Source organism: Crocuta crocuta, unplaced genomic scaffold (genome assembly GCF_008692635.1).
Source record: "Crocuta crocuta isolate KB4526 unplaced genomic scaffold, BGI_CrCroc_1.0 scaffold170, whole genome shotgun sequence".
NCBI classification, from domain to species: Eukaryota; Metazoa; Chordata; class Mammalia; order Carnivora; family Hyaenidae; genus Crocuta; species Crocuta crocuta.
The window spans coordinates 3,075,111-3,094,958 of NW_027527853.1; the positions used below are offsets into that span (position 1 = coordinate 3,075,111).

At 36.5% G+C, this 19,848-nt stretch overlaps 1 protein-coding gene across 1 annotated transcript in view; it reads left to right on the top strand.

Moving 5' to 3' along the window:
* Nucleotides 1–19,848, top strand: part of TM9SF3 (transmembrane 9 superfamily member 3) — a 57,563-nt gene that overhangs the window by 33,044 nt on the left and 4,671 nt on the right. The window contains exons 9-13 of the mRNA XM_077779300.1: nt 9,347–9,486; nt 12,003–12,071; nt 15,067–15,213; nt 15,720–15,803; nt 16,125–16,201. Of these exons, the coding sequence (XP_077635426.1) occupies nt 9,347–9,486; nt 12,003–12,071; nt 15,067–15,213; nt 15,720–15,803; nt 16,125–16,201 (517 nt within the window). The remainder of the gene's footprint in view (nt 1–9,346; nt 9,487–12,002; nt 12,072–15,066; nt 15,214–15,719; nt 15,804–16,124; nt 16,202–19,848) is intronic.

The following is a 19,848-nucleotide window of genomic DNA, read 5'->3' on the forward strand; positions in this document are numbered from 1 at the left end:
TAAATCCAATCACATTTACCTGATTCTAGTTTCCAACATCTGGAGATGGACCTCTCAACTAAAAGGCTCCCAAGGCATATGTTTCTGAGGAGCTGTGTGCCCTTACTTAACTGGACATCCTCTTTTTGAAAATCAGAGTCTTCAGATATTCCTGTATGCTCTTCGCCTGGCTTAGCCATTTCTGTCCCCCATTCCTTTGATCTCATGGACATTGAGCCCTTTCTCAATGGTCTTGTCTCTAGTTCCCTGTTTTCTCAAATACTTCACAGTTGAGGGTTTAATCCAACCTTGGTAAAAGTGACTTCAGACTCCTTTCTGCCTGGCTTGATAGACACACCCACATAATAGGGTTTTTGCCAAGTTGGGATCTGGAATTTTGTCAGACTACTGCTATTCTCACCAGGACTAGCCCAAGATCGAAAGTGGGCAGAGTTTGTCTTCAGACCCCAACTTCTCTGCTCAGGTGTACCTAATTACCCATACACGCCATTAATCTGTGTCAGATTAAACTTGTTGAACAACCGTCAGTCTTCTTAGCTTAATAAAGATAAATGTAAGTAGAGGGTGATAATAATAATGTGAGTTAATATCTAGTGCTCCGTGTTTAAGGGATGGTACCTGAAGTGAAGTTTTTACAAGAAGACAAAAGAGAGCATTTAAATGAGATTTGGGGTGGACTGTCCAGAGGGGAACATACCTGTTCCTGAAGTTGGAGTGTTCTGGCAGAGGTGCTACCAAGAAAGGGAGAGAGTGCACTTGAAAGAATGATTTAAGTGTTGTATCCAGAGGTTTTGGTCCTGTGAGAGTCTTAGGCATGAAGTCTTCTGTAGACTATAAATCTCAGATCTTAGATTTTATGTTATTGTTGACTTTCAAAGGACAAGGTACCAGTGCAGAGTTTTAAAACTCAAAGATGCAGTGTAGCATAGGAACTGATAAGCTCTCTAGTCCACGTAATATTCAGCTCAGCATGCTCTGATAAATCCTTGACTTATACTTTATAGTTTAGTCTCTCACTGGGTAGAATAGTTGATGAAGAAACAGAAGTCATGGGTGAGCCATGTTGTATTTGTCATCTTCAGGTCTGTTGTAGTTGGGGGTGGGGGGCGGCGGGAATCTTGAACATCATCAGAAATATACCCTAGGTTTTAGGAAATCAGATTTCATTAAGTATTTAGGGAAATGCTCTCTCATGACCCAAGTCTTGGACCATAACTGGGAAAATGGCTTAACAATTGGACACTGTCAAAAATGAAATTCATGATATGTAATCAGAAATTGCCATGGCAAAGAATGGAGGCCAAGATTAACGGACAGGTACTATTTTAGATCTCTCAAAGGTTATGAGAAGAGTACAAATACCTAAGTGTAAAGGAATAATAAAGATCTATAAAAATGAAACAAAACCAAACCCTGTTACCTAACCTAACTTTTGACAAATGCTAAGGCAAATAAGAATTTTGTAAAGATGTTTCCTAGTATGACCACAGGCTTATTACATGGCATCAGGTAATATAACAGAGTCAAAGAAGAATGGCTCTAACCCATTCTTTCTCTTTTTATTTTTCATTGAATAAAATAACTTTTAAACAAGAAAAGATAAGAGGGAAATAATCCCTGATGAGGGGGAATTGAAGCCTAAGAAAGGGAAGGACATTTCTGGTATAGGCCTATCCAGCCACCTTAGCTGTAAGTGTGCTGCCTATGTAAGTGACTTTTTAGACATAATGAGAGGTCATATTGATAAGTGATGTTTGAATAACTATGTAAGAGAAGAGCAGCTTATAGAACTGGACATAAGCAAATTTACTTTTTCAGAAGGGAAAGGAAGAAAATGGATTCTGCCTTACAAAATGTGGTGAATTTGATGAAGCACAAAATATTAGAATGTTACTAAAATTTATTTTTTAAATCATAGAAATAATAAACATTGGGAGCTATTATGGATTTATTAAGACAAAAATGCCAGAACAGCTTCATTTCCCCTTTTTGGTAGGTTTTAGTAGATGAAAAGGACAAAAGATTATAAAGTATTCATCTTGTTGGACAAGATAGTGCAATGTAGGTGTAATAGTACAGTCAGGTAGATGTGTAAATGGTTATAGAATTAAAGAATTAGGATGATATTACTAGGAATATGTCACATACTGTCTTTCAGCAGACTAGACATTGACCAGTTTAGCTAATTGTTAATGATTTGATGATTAAGTTGAAAAAGGACATGAGATTGAGGAGGAAACTAGTAATGTGAAGTGATGAAGACAGCATCTAAAAATGGTCTCACCTGACTGAAATGATGTGCCAGATTGACAGGATGAGTTATAATAAAGAGAGATACACGTGTGTTGCATTTTGTAGTTTACAAAAAGCGCTTTCATACCCCTTAACTGGTTTCCAAAAGACCCAAAGAGATAGGCAGAGCTAGTGATACGCATTATCCGTTTTACAGAGCAGAAACCCAGCACTCTTGCAGAATAACTGACTCAAATCACATTTTGCTTGTTGTGCTGCTACTAGTGGTAATGATTTGTTTGTTTATTTTCTTTCCTCCTTTTTGCCAAAAGGAATTCTAGCGTTATTCTGAGAGTGGTGAATGTGGTATATGTTATGCCTTTTTGTTTGTGTGTATTTTTACAGCTGTATAGAGATACAATTAATACATGATAAATTGTATGTACTTAAAGTATACAGTTTGATGAATTTTGATATGTGTATATATTTGGGAAACTATCACCACAGTCAAAAAAGGAAGGAATTTGTGAAGTTTCTCTGTGTACCTCTGTAATTCGCCCCTTTTTCCCTCCTCCTTCTTCCCTCCCTCATCAGGTAACCACCAATCTGCTCTCTGTCATCATAGATTAGTTTGCATCACCTAGAATTTTATCTAAATACAATCACATAATATGTTCTTTTTTGTCCTTTTTCACTCTGAAAATTATTTGCAGATTCATTGATGTTGCATGTATTAAAGTTGTTGCTATGTATTGCTCAGTAGTATTCTATTGGATATACCACAATTGTTTACCCATTTATCTAGGAATGCATACTTGAGATTATTAATTGCAATTATTAATGCATTATTTCCAGTTTGGGGCTATTATAAATCAAGCTATTATGAGTATTCACATATAAGCCTTTGTGTTGGATATATTTTCAGTTGTCTTGGACAAATAACTATAGTGGAATGACTGAGTCATATATAGTTTAATATTTCAAGAAACTGCTAAACTGTAACACTGTATATTGATTATACTAAAAAAAAACCAAAAACGAAGAAGAAACCACTAAACTCTTCTACAACGGTTTTGTCATTTTACATTCCCATTAGTATAGGATGAGTTCCAGTTGCTCCACATCATCTCTAGCACTTGATATGGTCAGTCTTTCTAATTTTAGTCATTCTAGTGGACACATACTGGTGTCTTATTGTGGTTTTAATTTGCATTTCCTTAATAACCAATCACATTCAAGTTATTTTGTGTGCTTATTTGCCATCCCTATCTTTTTTTAAATGAATCTGTTGCCTGTTTTGTATAGGTTATTTGTCTTGTTGAGTGGAAGAGTTCTTTGCATATTGTCCGTACTTGTCCTTGTCTTGGTTTGGAAATAGTTGCCCCTTCTGTGGCATGTCTTTCCTTTCTTTTCATATCTTTTGATGGGACTTCTGGGTAGTTCAGTCAGTTGAGTGACTGGCTCTTGATTTCTGCTCAGGTCATGATCCCAAGATTGTGGGATCAAGCTCTGTGTCAGGCTATGTGCGGAGTGTGGAGCCTGCTTAAGATTCTTTCTTTCTCTTTCTCTCTGCCCCTCTCCCCTGCTGGAACTCTCTCTCCCAAAAAAAAAAAAAAAAATGATTAAGTATAATTTATTGATTTTTTTCTTTATATATGCTTTTCTGTTCTTTTGCCAAACCAAAGACCAGTTAGCTTTTTTTCATGTTTTCTTCTAGAAATTTTATAGTTCTAGCTCTTAAATATGATCCATTTTTGGTTAACTTTGTATCTTGTATGAGTAAAGGGTCAAGGGTGTTGTTTTGTTTTGCTTATGACTATTGCTCCAACAACATTTCTTGAAAAAAAATCATATTTTCTCTACTGAATTGCCTTAGCACTTTTGTTGGTCATCAACTGACCATATAAATGTGGATTTCTGGGCTTTTTTGTTTTCTTTCATTGATTAATTTGTCATATTTTTATGCTAGTATCACACTGTCTTGATTACTCTGGCTTTAGGTAATACAGAACTTTAAGTTTTGAAATCATTTCTTTTTCACCGTTGTTTGGCATTTTTAGGTTCTTTGCATTTCCATCTAAAGTTTAGAATGAAAAACCCCTGAGATTTTGATTGGGATTGTATTGCATCTGTAGGTCAATTTGGGAAGAATTGACGTCTTAACAGTATTGAGTCTTGTAATTATTGAACACAGTGTATCTCTTAACTTACTTAGTTATCTTTAATTTTTTTGTGCAGGGTTTTGTAGATTTTATTGTTTAAATTTTGTACATCTTTTATTGGATTTACCCCTAAGTATTTCATCTCTTTCATGCTACTTGTAAATGGTATTCTTAAAATTTCAGAAAAACAATTGATTTTTGTATATTGACTTTGCATCCTGCAACTTTGTTAAAGTTACTTAGTCTAATTTCTTTTTTTGTAGAGTCCTAAAGATTTTTTAGATAGATTATCATGTGGTCTGTGAATAAAGACACTTTTACTTCTACCTTTTTTTTTTTAAATTTTTTAAATGTTTTATTTATTTCTGAGAGAGAGAGAGAAAGAGACAGCATGAGCAGGGGAGGGTCAGAGAGAGAGGGAGACACAGAATCCGAAACAGGCTCCAGGTTCTGAGCTAGCTTGTCAGCACAGATCCCGACGTGGGGCTTGAACCCACGAACCGTGAGATCGTGACCTGAGCCAAAGTTGCACGCCTAACCGACTGAGCCACCCAGGCGCCCCCTCACTTCTATCTACCTTTCTTTTTTTTTTTTTTACAAATAGTTTATTGTCAAATTAGTTTCCACATAATTCTATCTACCTTTCTAATCTATTTACCGTTTATTTATTTTTCTTGCTTTGTTGCACTGGTTAGAACCGCCAGTGCAGTGTTGGACAGAAGAGGTGAGAGCAGACTTTCTTGTCTTGTTCCCCCTCCTGGAGGGAAAACATCCAGTCTTGTGCCACCAAGTAAAATGTTAACCTGAATTTTTTTTGCAGATGCCCTTCATCAGGTTGATTAAATTCTCTTCTGCTTGTAGTTTGCTGAGACTTTTCTAAAAAATTATTTTGGACAGAAGTTGGATTTTGCAGCGGCTTTTTCTGTATCTTTTGAGATAATCCATGATTTTTATTTTTTAGTCTGGTAATATGGTGAATTATATTGATTTTTGAATCATAAACCAACTTTTCATTCCTTCAACAAACCTCAGTTTGGTATCATCTATTGTGTATATTGCTGGATTCCATTTGCTATGATTTGTTGTTTTTTTTCTTTTTGCATCTACATTAATGAAAGATGTGGTCTTTAGTTTTCTTTTTTTCTGGTTTTGGTATCAGGATGATGCAAGGTTCATCAAATAAGTTTTTTTTTTTTTTTTAATTTTTTTTTTTTTAATGTTTTATTTATTTCTAGGAGAGAGAGAGAGAGACAGCGTGAGCAGGGAGGGTCAGAGAGTGGGAGTCACAGACTGAAACTGGCGCCAGGCTCTGAGCTGGCAGTCAGCACAGAGCCCGACGCGGGGCTCGAACCCACGAACTGCGAGATCATGACCTAAGCGAAAGTCGGACGCTTAACCGACTAAGCCACCCAGGCGCCCCCATCAAATAAGTTTTTAACTTCAAGTCCGATGTTTCTTCTGTTAGCATACTGACATAGCTCAAAAAGCAGAGTGGAAAGTTATTTATTAGCATGTTGAGAATAATCTCATAAAATAAAAAGGCTTCTTACAAGCTTTTGTGTTTGAACTGGTGGTGGTCTGATTATTAGTTCCTATTGTTGAGATGCTTATAGACATACAGGCATAACATGTAAGAGGTAGAAAGGAGTGATAAAAATTGTCTAGTCTGAGCATGTGTTGAAGAAATGCATAAACATAATGACTGATAAGACAGTATATTACCTTAGAATCACCTTACCTAAAAGCAATTACTGTCTATCACTGTAAATAAAATTTATATTCTTTAGCAATCCAAAATAGCCCATCTCATGATGCATTTTCCCTCTCTATTCACTCCATTCACAACACGGATTTCGTAAAAGGCCACTTTGGAAGCAGAACTGGAATAAGTACTAGCCACATTCTTGGTTTGTGACAGATTGAGAAGAGCTGACCAGTTTGGAGTATTAAGTACTGATAGGCAGTACTTGTTTCTGACTTGCTCTTAGTGTAGATCACAGAGGCCCTCAACATGGAGTAAGTCTCCCCCACCACTTCCCCATCTGTTGTTGCTATTAGTCTGTACACAGTGGCTGGGGGGCCAGGGGAGGGCCTTGTATCTGTTTGAGCCCCAGAGCTTTCATCAGTGTGTGGACTAATGGTTTTTTAAGTCTTAACTGCTAAATTTCATTTTAAGATGAAACTATGTGGAACTCCAATATAGAAAACAGATATCAACCTGAATCTTTCAGTATAAATAAATTTTTGCAAATTCAGTATTGTAACATTCTACATTTAGTGATAAGCAGAATTGTGATTAATACAAATTTAATATAAAGGATATGAATAAGAGTCAATCATATCTTCTTCAGTAACCAGTTTATTTGGTTAATATTGGTCTTGAGAAAAAATCCTGACTTCACGGATGATTTAGTTCATGTTTCTTTTTTTTTTTTTTTAACAGCTTGCCTTATAGTCTCAGAGTAATTCTTCAAGTAAACTCATCCAGAACTTGAACATAAAAGGAGTAGGAAATTGGTTTCACAGTTCAGTCATTAACAGTTTCTAACAGACTACTCACATTTTTTTATATGTATAAGAAAACAGACAAGAAAAGGGGAAAAATTAAATATCAAACAATTGATAATGTCTTGATGAGACTGTTATAGATTCCTTTATTGATTATTCTTGTTATGCTTTGAATGAGCACACAGGCCATATATGCTCTCATGTTGCTTGCCACTTAATTGCCTGTCACACATATGTGCTGTAGTACATTTGCTTGTACAACTTTAATAGCAAATAGGTGCAGACCTGAATGGGATCGATGGGAGGGGAGGGAGAACAAAAGACCTGTGTAGCATTACGAACCTTCCTAATCAATGACACATTTATAGGAAGTCCAAATATAGGCGCAGCAGAAAAAACTATTCTCAGATTTGTATGAAAATGAGCTAATCTGGTTATGGTAGCTTCAGTGTAATAATATTTGGCACAGAACTCATTTGAATCTGTAAAATTGTTTTATCATACTTCAAGATATTTTACTTTTCTTTTTATTTTTTTTTCTCAAGTTTATTTATTTTGAGAGAGCACATGAGCAAGGAAGGAGCAGCAAGGAAAGAGAGACTCCCAAGCAGGCTCTGTGCTGTGAATGCAAAGCCCTACGTGGAGCTCAGTCTCTTGAACCATGAGCTCATGACCTGAGCCCAAACCAAGAGTCACTTTAGAATATTTTAAACACTGTTTTCAAAGGATATTCAAATTAAATGCTTGTGGAATTCTTGAACCTCTTCAGCAGGACCTGAGGGTTCTGTGGAATAGTTTGAAAACCACTCTCCTAGACCATGTCATTCCTCATAGGAATATTTCTTCCACTTCTCTTCAATTCTTATTTCAAATTAGAATCCTGGGAAAATAAGAGGAAGATACAGAAGTCTCTACTACAGTGTATCAACATTTATGAGTCTTGTATACTTAATGTTAGCAAATGAATAATTAAAAAAGCAGTCAACAGCAAAAATTGAGACTGAATTCATCCCCCAGGGGCTCCTGGGTGGCTCAGTCAGTTAAGCATCTGACTCTGGATTTCGGCCCAGGTCATGATCTCCCAGTTCGTTTGCGCTGACAGTGTGGAGCCTGCTTGGGATTTTCTGTCTCCTCTCTGCCCTTCCCCCGCTCAAAATAAATAAACCAAAAAAAGTTCATCCTCTCAGATATGTATGAGACAGTGTATAGTTTGCAATATTTTCTAATAATATATCTTACAAGCACCTTATCTTTCATGCTTCACATATTCTTGTTATATGAGCATAAATTCATATTACTAATAGGCCTAAAATGAGATACTGATAATTTTAGTTCCTAAGCCTGATCTTTAAAATAGAATTCCAGGACTTTAACTTTCATACATTTATACAAGTTTTACCTGGAGGGAATATGATGCTACCCTTCGGCTTGTTTAAAACACACACACACAGATAGAATGATGTGTTTTGCACTCATGTTGCTTAAAGATAAACCCTTCATGTGGTAACTGTGGATTTTCTATCCCATACTTCTTCATTTCTCTGTCAGTTTCTTCACAATTTTCATTCATCTTTTCTCTCATTTTTACTTTTTATTAGAAGCATAAAATGCGTAATTGAAAGAGATCTTAGAGGCAGTTCAGTCCTCCATTTTACAGGAATTCATAATGAAGTGGTTTTAACCAGATGCTGGCTGGAAAAGAGCTTGAGTGTGAGTCCTTGAGTACCCAGATTTATATAAAGAAGAGAATCACAGAAATAATTATTTGCCTAACTTACTGCTTTGGTTCTGGAATCTCATGTGATCTTCCCTGCAACTTTGGACTTTGAACCACTGATGGGCAGAACAGTGTTCGTATCAGTTTAGTAATGGCCCATAGATAATATGTAAATAGAGATACATTTCTGTTAAGATCAACCCTAAAGTGGTGTGAAATGCAAACGGTCATGGATGGTGTCTAAGACTGAACCAAAATGGCGGTCTTGCCACCTCCCAGCTGTGTGGGCATGGGAAGTTACCTAGCTTCTCTAAGTCTCATTTTCTTCATCCTGACATAGGGAAATAACACATAAAGCTCCTTGTGTATATTAGGAGCTCAATAAAATAAGTTGGTTATAATGACAGAAGATAAAGGATATGTTAGAAGCATGACAGCCAAAGGTGAAGTCAAGAGAGGAAAAAGGGCTGCGACAGACACCAGATGGGAGGGTGGGGAATGTGAGCAACCGAGTAGGTGGGGAACCGGTCAGCTTGTATTTTGTTCAGCTCTACTGTTTCAGTGCACATTCTTCGCCTTTCGTTTGTGTATATCTTAAACAATTTTAACCTGTATTGAACTTAAACATTTTATTTTGTGGTCAAATTGTGTTTAAAGTTTTAAGTGTCCCCTTTATTTTTATAAACGTTCTTCTGAGTAATCATACACATTTTAATTTAATTTACAGGTGGCCGTTTGTTGCATCTGTTTTTTCGTTATTCTTCCTCTAAATCTTGTTGGTACAATACTTGGCCGAAATCTGTCAGGTCAACCCAACTTTCCTTGTCGTGTCAATGCTGTGCCTCGTCCCATACCGGAGAAAAAATGGTAAAGAGAATGCTAAATCTTATGTCATTGTTTCTCACAATATAGAAGTTCTTAAGGCTGTTCTGTAGATAAAACTTTCAGGATTGGCATGCGTTTATAAGAATGACTGTCTTAAGAATTTGTCTTTTTAACTTTTTCTTTCAACCTGTATTGTTCGCAGTAGTAATCAATTATATCCTTATTTTACTTTCTGAATATTGGTCCCATTTACAGATAAATTTAAATGCTTTGATAAGTATACTGGTGCGTAGAGGTGGGTGGGAACTAAAGCTGCAACAGTTTTATTATCGTAGTACTCAGGCTGGAATTGACCTGCTGCCTGTTTTTGTAAGTAATGTTTTGTTGGAACATACCTACGCCTGTTCATTCACAGATCTGTGACTGCTTTTACACTGTGGCATCAGAGACAGAGACCTGTCACCTGCCAAACCGGAAATATTTCCTGTCTGAAACTTCACAAGAAAAGTTTGCCAACCCTTGGCTTATCATTTCATTTTCCTTTCCAGATATTTTGTTATTCTAAATAATACACACATTTATAGCCACATTGTACCAGTTGAGAGATGAATTAGAACTAAGACCAATTATAATTTACTGACTTAACGTTCTTTATCTTCTGGGATAGTATAGAATGTCAAATACATCCTGTTGTGTTTTATGCATAAAATGTGTTCTTAAGGAATCTTAGAATTCAATGATGAGTATTTCTGTTAAACAAGTGAAGAGATTCTTTAATTGCAGTAAACATAGTTTGCAGTTTATTTGACCAGTCAACTTTGAAATTATGATTCTAGATGGATTTTTAACTTGAGATAATTTGTATTTTTTCAAATTTTGGACATAAAATGGGATGTCATTAATATGTTATATTTCTAATTTTTATAATTCAAATTTGAGAAAAGATGAACTCCTGAATATTATCCCTTTAAAAATCAGTCAGTTGAATGTTTCAGGGCTGATTTATGCTATTCTGCATTCTTCATTTCCTGATTCTTACTAGCAGACAAAAGTAGGCAGTCTTACTGTATGTACATTTATCACATTCTCCTCACTTAAGAAGAGCAACACAGTAGACTCTCTTCATACATTGAAAAGCCTCCGTTTCTAGGTAGTTTACCTCATTATAGACACAATTTGTATTCAGAGACTTACACATACAGTCTTTTGTAGACTTGGGGGTATACAGACATTTATAGAAATGGAGGCTGAACAGCACAGCACCTGTAGCCTAAAGAAGGGTGATCTGGTCTTAGGATTGTCCATGTTCTCTTTTTTTGTTAGACTGAGATTATGAGAACTTTTATAGTTTGTTTTTTAAAGTCCATTTTCTTTTTCAAATCAAGGTTAGACTCCAGGTCACTAGGGCTGGTGAAGGAGAGGAAGGAACAACACGTGACCTTGCAAACCATGGGTCACAGTTAAGTGGAGGAAGGCTCGTGTGTATCTTTATTTTCTTTATATAGTTACGTGGGACTAAAATCTGAATACTAGATCTGGCCCTCATTGACTTGTTGGGAAGATCATTTTTAACCTCTGTGGTCTTGGATTCCTATAAAAGGAAGAAAGAAGACTAAATTAAATGTTTTTTAAGTTTTTTTTTTTTTCCAGCTTTCACACCCTGATTTGTTCTCATCTTTTTAGTTTGTTTATCCCAGAGATAGTAGTTTTGTATTTTTTATGTGCCAGACACTGGGCACTGGGAATACCTAGATGAATAGCTTCTGCCTGCCAGAGTATATAGTCTAGTGAGGGATGATATGTATATAATTGCAGCTCAGCATAGTGTGGGGTAAGTGCTGCCAGAGTTATATTCAAGAGGCAGTGCAAGTACGGGGAAGATACCCACCTCTCTCAGGACTTGGGCAGGGCTTTATGGGGAGAACACTCGGGCCAGTACTTGCAGGAGAAGTGTGATGAGAGAAGGCATTCCAGGTGGAGAATTACCAGTTGTATCAACATGTGTTTGTTGAGTGAATGAATGAGGTTTGGATTTTATTTTTTATCCACTCTTGACTCCATTATAACTCAGAACTCAGTGCCTTAATTGTATAATTCACAAGGAAAGGAATTGCCAACCCAAGGAATGCATGAGCAAAGAGATGGCAAGGCCACAGTTTGGGAAACATTACTTCAGAGAGGGGTCCCAAGGCTTTTCTTTTCCTATGGCTTTCTATATTAAATGCCTGTGAAATCTTTAGAAGTTATTGAGAGACGCAGAAGAGGAGCAAACATGTAAGGGTTTTTCCTGAGTTCTGTTGGTGGCAAGAATTTATATTCTCCAGATTCTTATCTTGACCTTCAATGCCAGAAAGAATTTGGTCTATAACCTATGGCTGATTTGAAGTCCTACCTCTATATTGTGCCTCTTTGAATTTTTGTTTTTTTCTTCCTGCTGGTTTCTTTCTATCCCTTAGATTATTTTAAAGTACCAAGTATCTGCTTTCTGTTATCGGGATTTATATAATACACTGTGAAAATCACACTAGAAGTTTATTGCTAATGTTGATATTTTCCAGGTTCATGGAGCCTGCAGTTATTGTTTGCCTGGGAGGAATTTTACCTTTTGGCTCAATCTTTATTGAAATGTAAGTTGTGGCAATGCATTTATGTTTTGAGGGATGTAATTTTAATAAGAGAATGTAGGAGTTAGGGTAGGTGTAGAATCATCAGAAGGGAAGGCATCTAATAGAGTTAGTTTGTTAATTTCATGGCTCCCAGAAAGAGACCTTACATTATGTATCTAAAACAATATTTCCTCCTGTGATTGCAAATATTCTGTACTGTGTTCTAGAGCCTCCTTACCTAACGAGATCTTAGAAATCAAAGAATGCATGCTAAAGAGTACGAGACTAGCCTTTGATCACATGCATGATATAAGGAATTACTGGTTTTTAGTGTATTTTTAAAGTATTTGAGGGTCCAGGGAACTAGTAAAACATTACCTACCAGTCTGTCTAGATCTTGAAGTCTGCAGATACCTAGTTATTCCCAGTCTCCTTCCACAAAGGCCTGCCAGAGTGCTGGAAAATGTTAAGTGTTTAGGGGTAGAAGGTATGCCACCCTGTGCACAGTTACTGTGCTTCACACCTGCATCCTTGGTCACTGCTGCAGAACAGACGTCTTTTCTCAGCTTGTGTTCCAGTGTCCCTTGATGGGAATGCTCTGGCATTTTTATTTAGGCAAGATAGCTCTTTGCATGGGACTTTCTCAGAGATTGCAGACATACACCTCTGGCTCTTGCCTACAAAATGCCCATCACTGTGACTGCTCAGAATTCCCTTACATGTTTCCAAATGCGTCACTACTGATTTTCTCCTGTACAATGGACGCCGCCTTAACAGACATGATTGGATAGGATAATTGGATAAATCAAAGTTGGCTCATGTAAGGCTTATTAAAAAAGATTCATACATAACATTTTATTTTAACTTAAAACAACTAAAGGTATATCTTTAACTCTTTTTAAAAATAACCAGAATCTTTGATTTAGATCTAGCTGATGTTTCCGTCATTTTCCCTTTGACATTTATGATGCATCTTCTATGTTTCCAGCCTTTTAAAAGTGGGACAAGAACATAAAGACCTGTCTCAAGCATTCTGAGTGTGAAAACCTTTGAGATTTGTACATTTCTCCCCCAGACTTTCATAGCTATATCGCCCACACCTAATTTCATGTTGTTGTTTTTTAAGTGACTCACGTTATTGAATTTCTCCAAAACATTCATATAATGTTCATTGAAATCATGCATCCTTTCTGCTGTCATGTTGTTGGTGTATGTAATATTCAATTAAATTATCTAATTATACTAACAAGTACAGTTGATCGAGATTTGGGTCACCCATGCTGGCCACCTACCACCAGCTGCTAGTGTGCTGTGGGCATTAGTCAGTACCTTAGAGGAACGGGAGTGCATGTCACTCTAACTTGTGGTTTAATAAAGCCAGTTCAGGAACCTCTTCTGTACTTCTCGGCTGATACACTGCTTTGTGTCCTCAACCTAACTTGACCTCTGTTTTTCCCTCCTACCCCTGTTCCCAGTACCTTCTGGATCACATCTCTCCCTGCTTTCTCAGGTACTTTGTTCCATTAGATAGCCTCTCTGCTCTATCCTTAAGTTCTGTTTTGATAACCCTCATGTATTCTCCTCTCGGTAGCCAGTGATCTTCTTAAGGTATTAGTCTGATCAGGTCACTTCTTTGCTAAAGACTTTATTTTCATTGAGGTAAAGTCCCCACAATGCCGTAACATAGCCAGTAAAGACCTTTGTAATACAGGATCTGGCCTTATTCGCTTCTCCAACTTCATCTTTTAGCTCTCACCCCTTCATTTGTAGTTCTAGCCGTATTCAGTTACTTTGAATTTTTCTAAAAACAGCGAATTCCCTTATTGGTAAGCTTTGCCTTTGCTGTTCCTATTTCTGCAACATTCTTATGGCTCCCCTTACCCCATATGTCATATTTATTCTCTCACTACTCCTCCCCAGAGCCCCACCTAACCAGCTGGTAAGATGCCTCTCTTAGTTACATTGGTAAAGCACGTGGTGCATCAGGACTGCCTCCTTACTGGTGTTCCCCACTTTACAATAGTGTCCTTTAGGGTAGAGACTCTCATTTTCATAGTTCTGTTCTCACTGCTTCTCCAATATGTGGTAGGGCCTTCAAATATCTACTGGAAGGATGAGTGACAAATAAGTGAGCTAAACAGAGAATAAGAAAAAGAAAAGAGGCTTAAGGCCCCTTTTCTAATGAAGACTTAGGGAATGGAATTAGAGTGAAGGGTCTTTTTCTTCATGTAAAATGTTAATGCTCTTTCTCTTGATGTCCTCCAAAAATAGCAGGAAGCTTCGTTAAACTTTCTTTTTTCTGGTTATTTTTATTTTCCTAATTTTATACATTATTATGCTATCAAACCTACTTTTAAAATTTTAGTAGGGTGTTTTGTGAAATCTAAAATACACTGCTTGAATAGTGTTGTATCTAGAAAAAAAGTGAAAGAATGTGGGAATTGCCTTTATTCGACAGATATGAATTTTTAGCTATTTTCATTTTTCTTTGCCATATTTTACTCCTTTAAGCTTCTAATGTATTCAGTTTGCTTAGAGATGGATGCCCTACTAAAAAATCTGTTCTTGAAAGATTATCCAAGAAAATATTTTTGAGAGATTTTGGAGGATTGAACAGATGAAAAAGGATAAGACAAACTGTTGGAAGTTATTTGAAAGTAAATAATTGAGGGGTGCCTGCATGGCTCAGTCAGTTAAGTGTCCAACTCTTGATTCTGGCTCAGGTCATGATCTCACAATTCATGAGATCAAGCTCCACACTGAGCTGTTTGCTGACAGTGCAGAGACTGTTTGGGATTCTCTCCCTCTCTTTCAGCCCCTCCCCTGCTCATGTTCTCTCCCTCCCTCCCTCCATCTCTATCTCTCTATCTCTATCTCAAAATAAGTAAACATTTTTAAAAAAAGAAAATAATTGAGATGTATGCTAGACAACAGTGAGAACTGAGATGTGAGGCTTAGCAAAGGGGTGAGCTTCAAAAATAGAGACAAAACTATGTCTTTATTGTATTTTATGTAGGTATTTCATCTTCACATCTTTCTGGGCATATAAGATCTATTATGTCTATGGCTTCATGATGCTGGTGCTGGTCATCCTGTGCATTGTGACCGTCTGTGTGACCATCGTGTGCACATACTTTCTACTAAATGCAGAGGATTACAGGTGGTAAGTACTTCTATCGGGGAAGAACTTAGGGGACCCTAATATTTTTAAATAAGATGCCGTCTGAAGTGTATCAAGTAGAGTAAAAGATCTATATAGAAATTTTGCTACTTGAGATAGTATAAGAAACTTTTTTAGTATGAAGATTTTAGAGGAAAAGTAATATTAGCCAAAAGAAGTTTTTGTGTTCATAATGGTCACTCTTTTACAAACTATTTTTCCAAAGTGCTTGATGTGGAAAGAACATTATGAGGAAGCATTGCTCTATTTTAAACAAAAGACAGTTCTGAAAAGGAAGTGGTTTATTTAAGGTCATTTATAATAGGAAATCTGACAGAATTCAAATCTCTCCTATTTCTTAGGCTTTCTCCTTGATGGTATATTTAAATGCCATCTACATGTATTTGTTTTTAAACATACAGAATTTTAAAGAATGTTCTTATAAAATTCTTTGCTTTAAAATCTGTTTCAATGCCATTCATTCAAAAGAGTCACTTTTTTTTTTTCAGGCAATGGACAAGTTTTCTCTCTGCTGCATCAACTGCAATCTATGTTTACATGTATTCCTTTTACTACTATTTTTTCAAAACAAAGTAAGTGGAGACATTTTCTCATTTTGTATTTAGGAAACTAAAGTTGTCATTTAAATACTAGAATTTAAGAGTAAAAGGTAGAGGATAGGGTGTATAGTTAGTGGTATTGTAATAGTGTTGTGTGGTGACACAGGGAGCCATGCTTATAAGCACAGAGTAGCGTGTAGACTTGTTGAGTCACTTTGTGTACACTTGCGACTAAGGTAACATTGTGTGTCAACTAACTATACTTCAACTCAAAAAAAATTAAATTAGTAGAATTTAAGGTCCTATGTTGAAAGTACAAATGAATTTACTATATATTTTTTTGTTTTATTTTAGGATGTATGGCTTATTTCAGACATCATTTTACTTTGGATATATGGCGGTATTTAGCACAGCCTTGGGGATAATGTGTGGTAAGTTCTGAAATTTTGGGGATATCATGAGTAAATTTTTGAGATTTTTAGAATCAGAAAAATACAGTAACTGGAAATTAAGAAATTATATTATTTTGCTTGATCAGGGACAACAAAATAGACTCAAGAGTCTGATTTTAGGCCTTAAGATATTGCTAAAAAAATTGTCACTGGTTCTCTTTTGACTATTCCTCAAAAATTCATCGATTATTTTTTAATATTCTGTTCCTAATAATCCTGTATTGCACTATTTTCTGTACCACAATTAGTTTCTCGTTCATATTGAAGTTTGGTAATTTTTTTAACTTAGGCTCATTGGAAAAGATTATGATGGAAACACATTAAGGTGAAGACTGAATGATTCCCGTTGGGAAGTTTCTAGGACTATTCATGGAGATAACAGTGTCCGAAAAGCAGTATCTGAGTTATAAGTAGACAACTTGGGAGTCTGCAGACTGGGCTTAAGTTCTGGCCGTGCCATATGTATGTTCTGTACCTTGATCCAGTTCTCCACACTCTCCAAACTCTGTAAAATGAGGATAAATACCACTGTTTTTTGAAGTCTGTCACAATCTTCCATTAAATAGAAGTAATAGTTATTACCATATGATAGAGTCTCTAGCATGTGTGAACTGGCTAGAAGATAAAGAATTTTTGGAAGCAGCATGATAAACGGAAAGGGCATGGAGGACTTGAGAGGCCCAGATTAAGGCTCCAAGCTGCTTTTTTGTGGTCAAGGGGAGTCCTGTGGAGCACTCTAAATCTCATTTTCTCATTTGTGAAATGAGCATACCTGTCAGCATAATTGTCTGTAATAGCACCATGTATAAAGCACATGCGCAGTGATCCCAGTTATGTGGGAGACATGGCAGGGAGTGGGAAGAGCTGGGGCTTCTGGGGTCATTCAGTCCTCCCGCAAATCCTGCTGCCCCTGCTTAATAGCCATGTTACTCTGGCCAAATTACTGAACCTTTCTTCCTCAGTGTTTTCATTTGCAAAACAAAAGCAACCCTTACCTCAGAGGGTTGTGATGAGGATTCGGTGATTAGCTGTGGACAGACAGGGCGAGGGCTGATGCTCAGTGAGTGGTGGCTGCTGCTGTTACTGTATTGACAAGGGCCAAAAACCCATGGGCTTCCTTCTGTTCTGGGATTGTGTCTCTGCTTCTATGGTTTATTCAAGATTCTCCATCTTGTGTTTTTACCTCAAAACAATTTCATGAATAGTGGTACCTTAAGGAAAATGCATACAAGCAACTTACTTTTTTTTCTGGCTCAGTTTTTCACTTGATAATTGAGGCTAATTCCCTACTTCCCTAATAGGAATGATGCCAGGCTTAAGGACTAATCACTATGGAAACATTTCCAGATAGTTTAAAATGTATACCCTTCTCCTTTCTCTTTTATTTGCCATTGACTTTTTTTTTTTGTAGTTCCATCTCTAGCTATAGGATAAGCACTAGAATAAGGAAGATATGATAGTCTTGTTAGACACTGGGTTCTGGTATGACATTTGTGGACCTCTGGTGTGCCAAGACTGCTTTTTTTTTTTTTTTTCCCATCAAAAGAATCCTTTCCACAGATTGGTGGTTATCAAGGGCAGGGGGATTAAGGGCATGGGCACAATGGATGGAGGTGGTCAAAGGTACAAACTTTCAGTTATAAGGTGAGTAAGTTCTGGGCATGTATGGTGACTAAAGTTAACAATACTGTCTTGTATATTTGAAAGGTACTAAGAGAGTAGATCTTAAAAATTCTCATCACAAGAAAAAATTCATAACTACGTGAGATGATGGATGTTAATCAAATTTATTGTGGAAGTGGGGCACCTGGGTGGCTCAGTTGGTTAAGCATCTGACTTCAGCTCAGTGGGTTCAAGCCCTGCGTTGGCCTCTATGCTGACAGCTCAAAGCCTGGAGCTTGCTTTGGATTCTGTGTCTCCCTCTCTCTCTGCCCCTCCCCTGCTTACACTCTGTCTTTCTCTCTCTCAAAGAATAAATAAACATTTTAAAAAATTTAAAAAAATTAATTGTGGACATTGTTTTTTTACAGTATATACATATATCAAACCACTGCATTGTGTACCTTAAGTAAAAACAAATATTTTATGTCAATTACAATCTGTCCCATTTATATATAACCACTTACATCATCATGGGTGCACACGCGCGCGCACACACACACACACACACACACAAACACATATGACATCGACTGTAAAGCAGTAAAACTAACTCCACAAGCCATAAGGAGAGACAGTTCTTTATATTATGGTCACATATTAAAGCCGCTATGATAACCTTTCCTTGTGATACTTAATTAGTTAACCAACTTTGAGAGAAAGAGGATGAGGAACTGAAAGTTAAAACTAGGTATGTATTACATGGGAACATCCTTGTGTATCTCTAGGCAATCAGAAGTTTCCTTTGGTGTTTCTAGCCTGCCTTCCTTCAGAATGTTGCTCCGCAAACCCCACTTTCCTTACCCTGAGATCTTTCTTGATCATCACCAGCATTCTGTGATGTATAGAATCATGGGATTATTACAGAGGGTTAAAATTTTTGTTCTTTACTCTATATGTGATCTTAGGAAGACCTAGAGAGATACGATCTTGACATTTACAAAGAAAATAAAATGAATTTAGCTAATTTTTTTAGTGCTTTTCCTGTTGAAATTTCATCTTGTTGCCTGAAAATCTGGGCACATTTACAGCTCCCTGCTGTTCTGGCAGGGTCCCAGCATTTCTCCTTTAATGGGTTTATGTGCCTTCAGTGCTGATCTGTTTTGGGGGGGGAAGGGAAACAGTTCAGATGAACTGATTAAAATGCCATCTAATACAAAAATTATATATGCTTATCAGGTTATATTGCTAAAATGCTTTTTCAGCCAGTAATCAAAAGAAAAGTATTTATTGATTTTTTTTAACATAGGAGAGAGAAATGACTGTTAAGGTAGAAATAATTAGATTGTTACAGTTTTCATATTTTGAGCATAGCAGTTTTTAGTTCTAAGGAAATTAAGTTTAAAAGTATATCTCTTATTCTTAAGACATTTTCTTCTCTAGAGAGCATATTTAGTATCTTCCTTTTATAAAATCATATTTTTGTAAGTTTATTCTTGAGATACTCATAAGATTAGGAAAAATGATTCTCTAGGTTGATACTGTTTTGCTTTTAAACATCTCTGCTCAAAGGGGAGCAATGTTTTATAAGTCTGGAATATAAGATTTGGTTATTGGACTAGTATTATATTATGCCAGTTAAATTTGTGATTCTAGTTAAAACTTTACAGATTTTTAATGTTTTAAGAATTCGGTTTATATTTACAAAATTGATATTTTTCCCGTTACTTTGTAAGGACTTCTATTATAGCTGTTTCAAAATAAATTATCACTATCTTCAAGTAGTGTAATTACTTCATATTATAAAATAAATATCTATTTATTGCAAAATTAATTGGAAATAAGTTTGCTTTTGTTACTTGGTGGGTTTTAAGAATACTTTTAGTATAACAGAGTGCCTGGATGGCTCAGTTGGTTATGCATCTGACTTTGACTCCGGTCGTGATCTCACAGTTTGTGAGTTTGAGCCCCACATTGGGTTCTCTGCTGTTAGTGCAGAGCCTGCTTTGGATCCTCTGTCTCCTTCT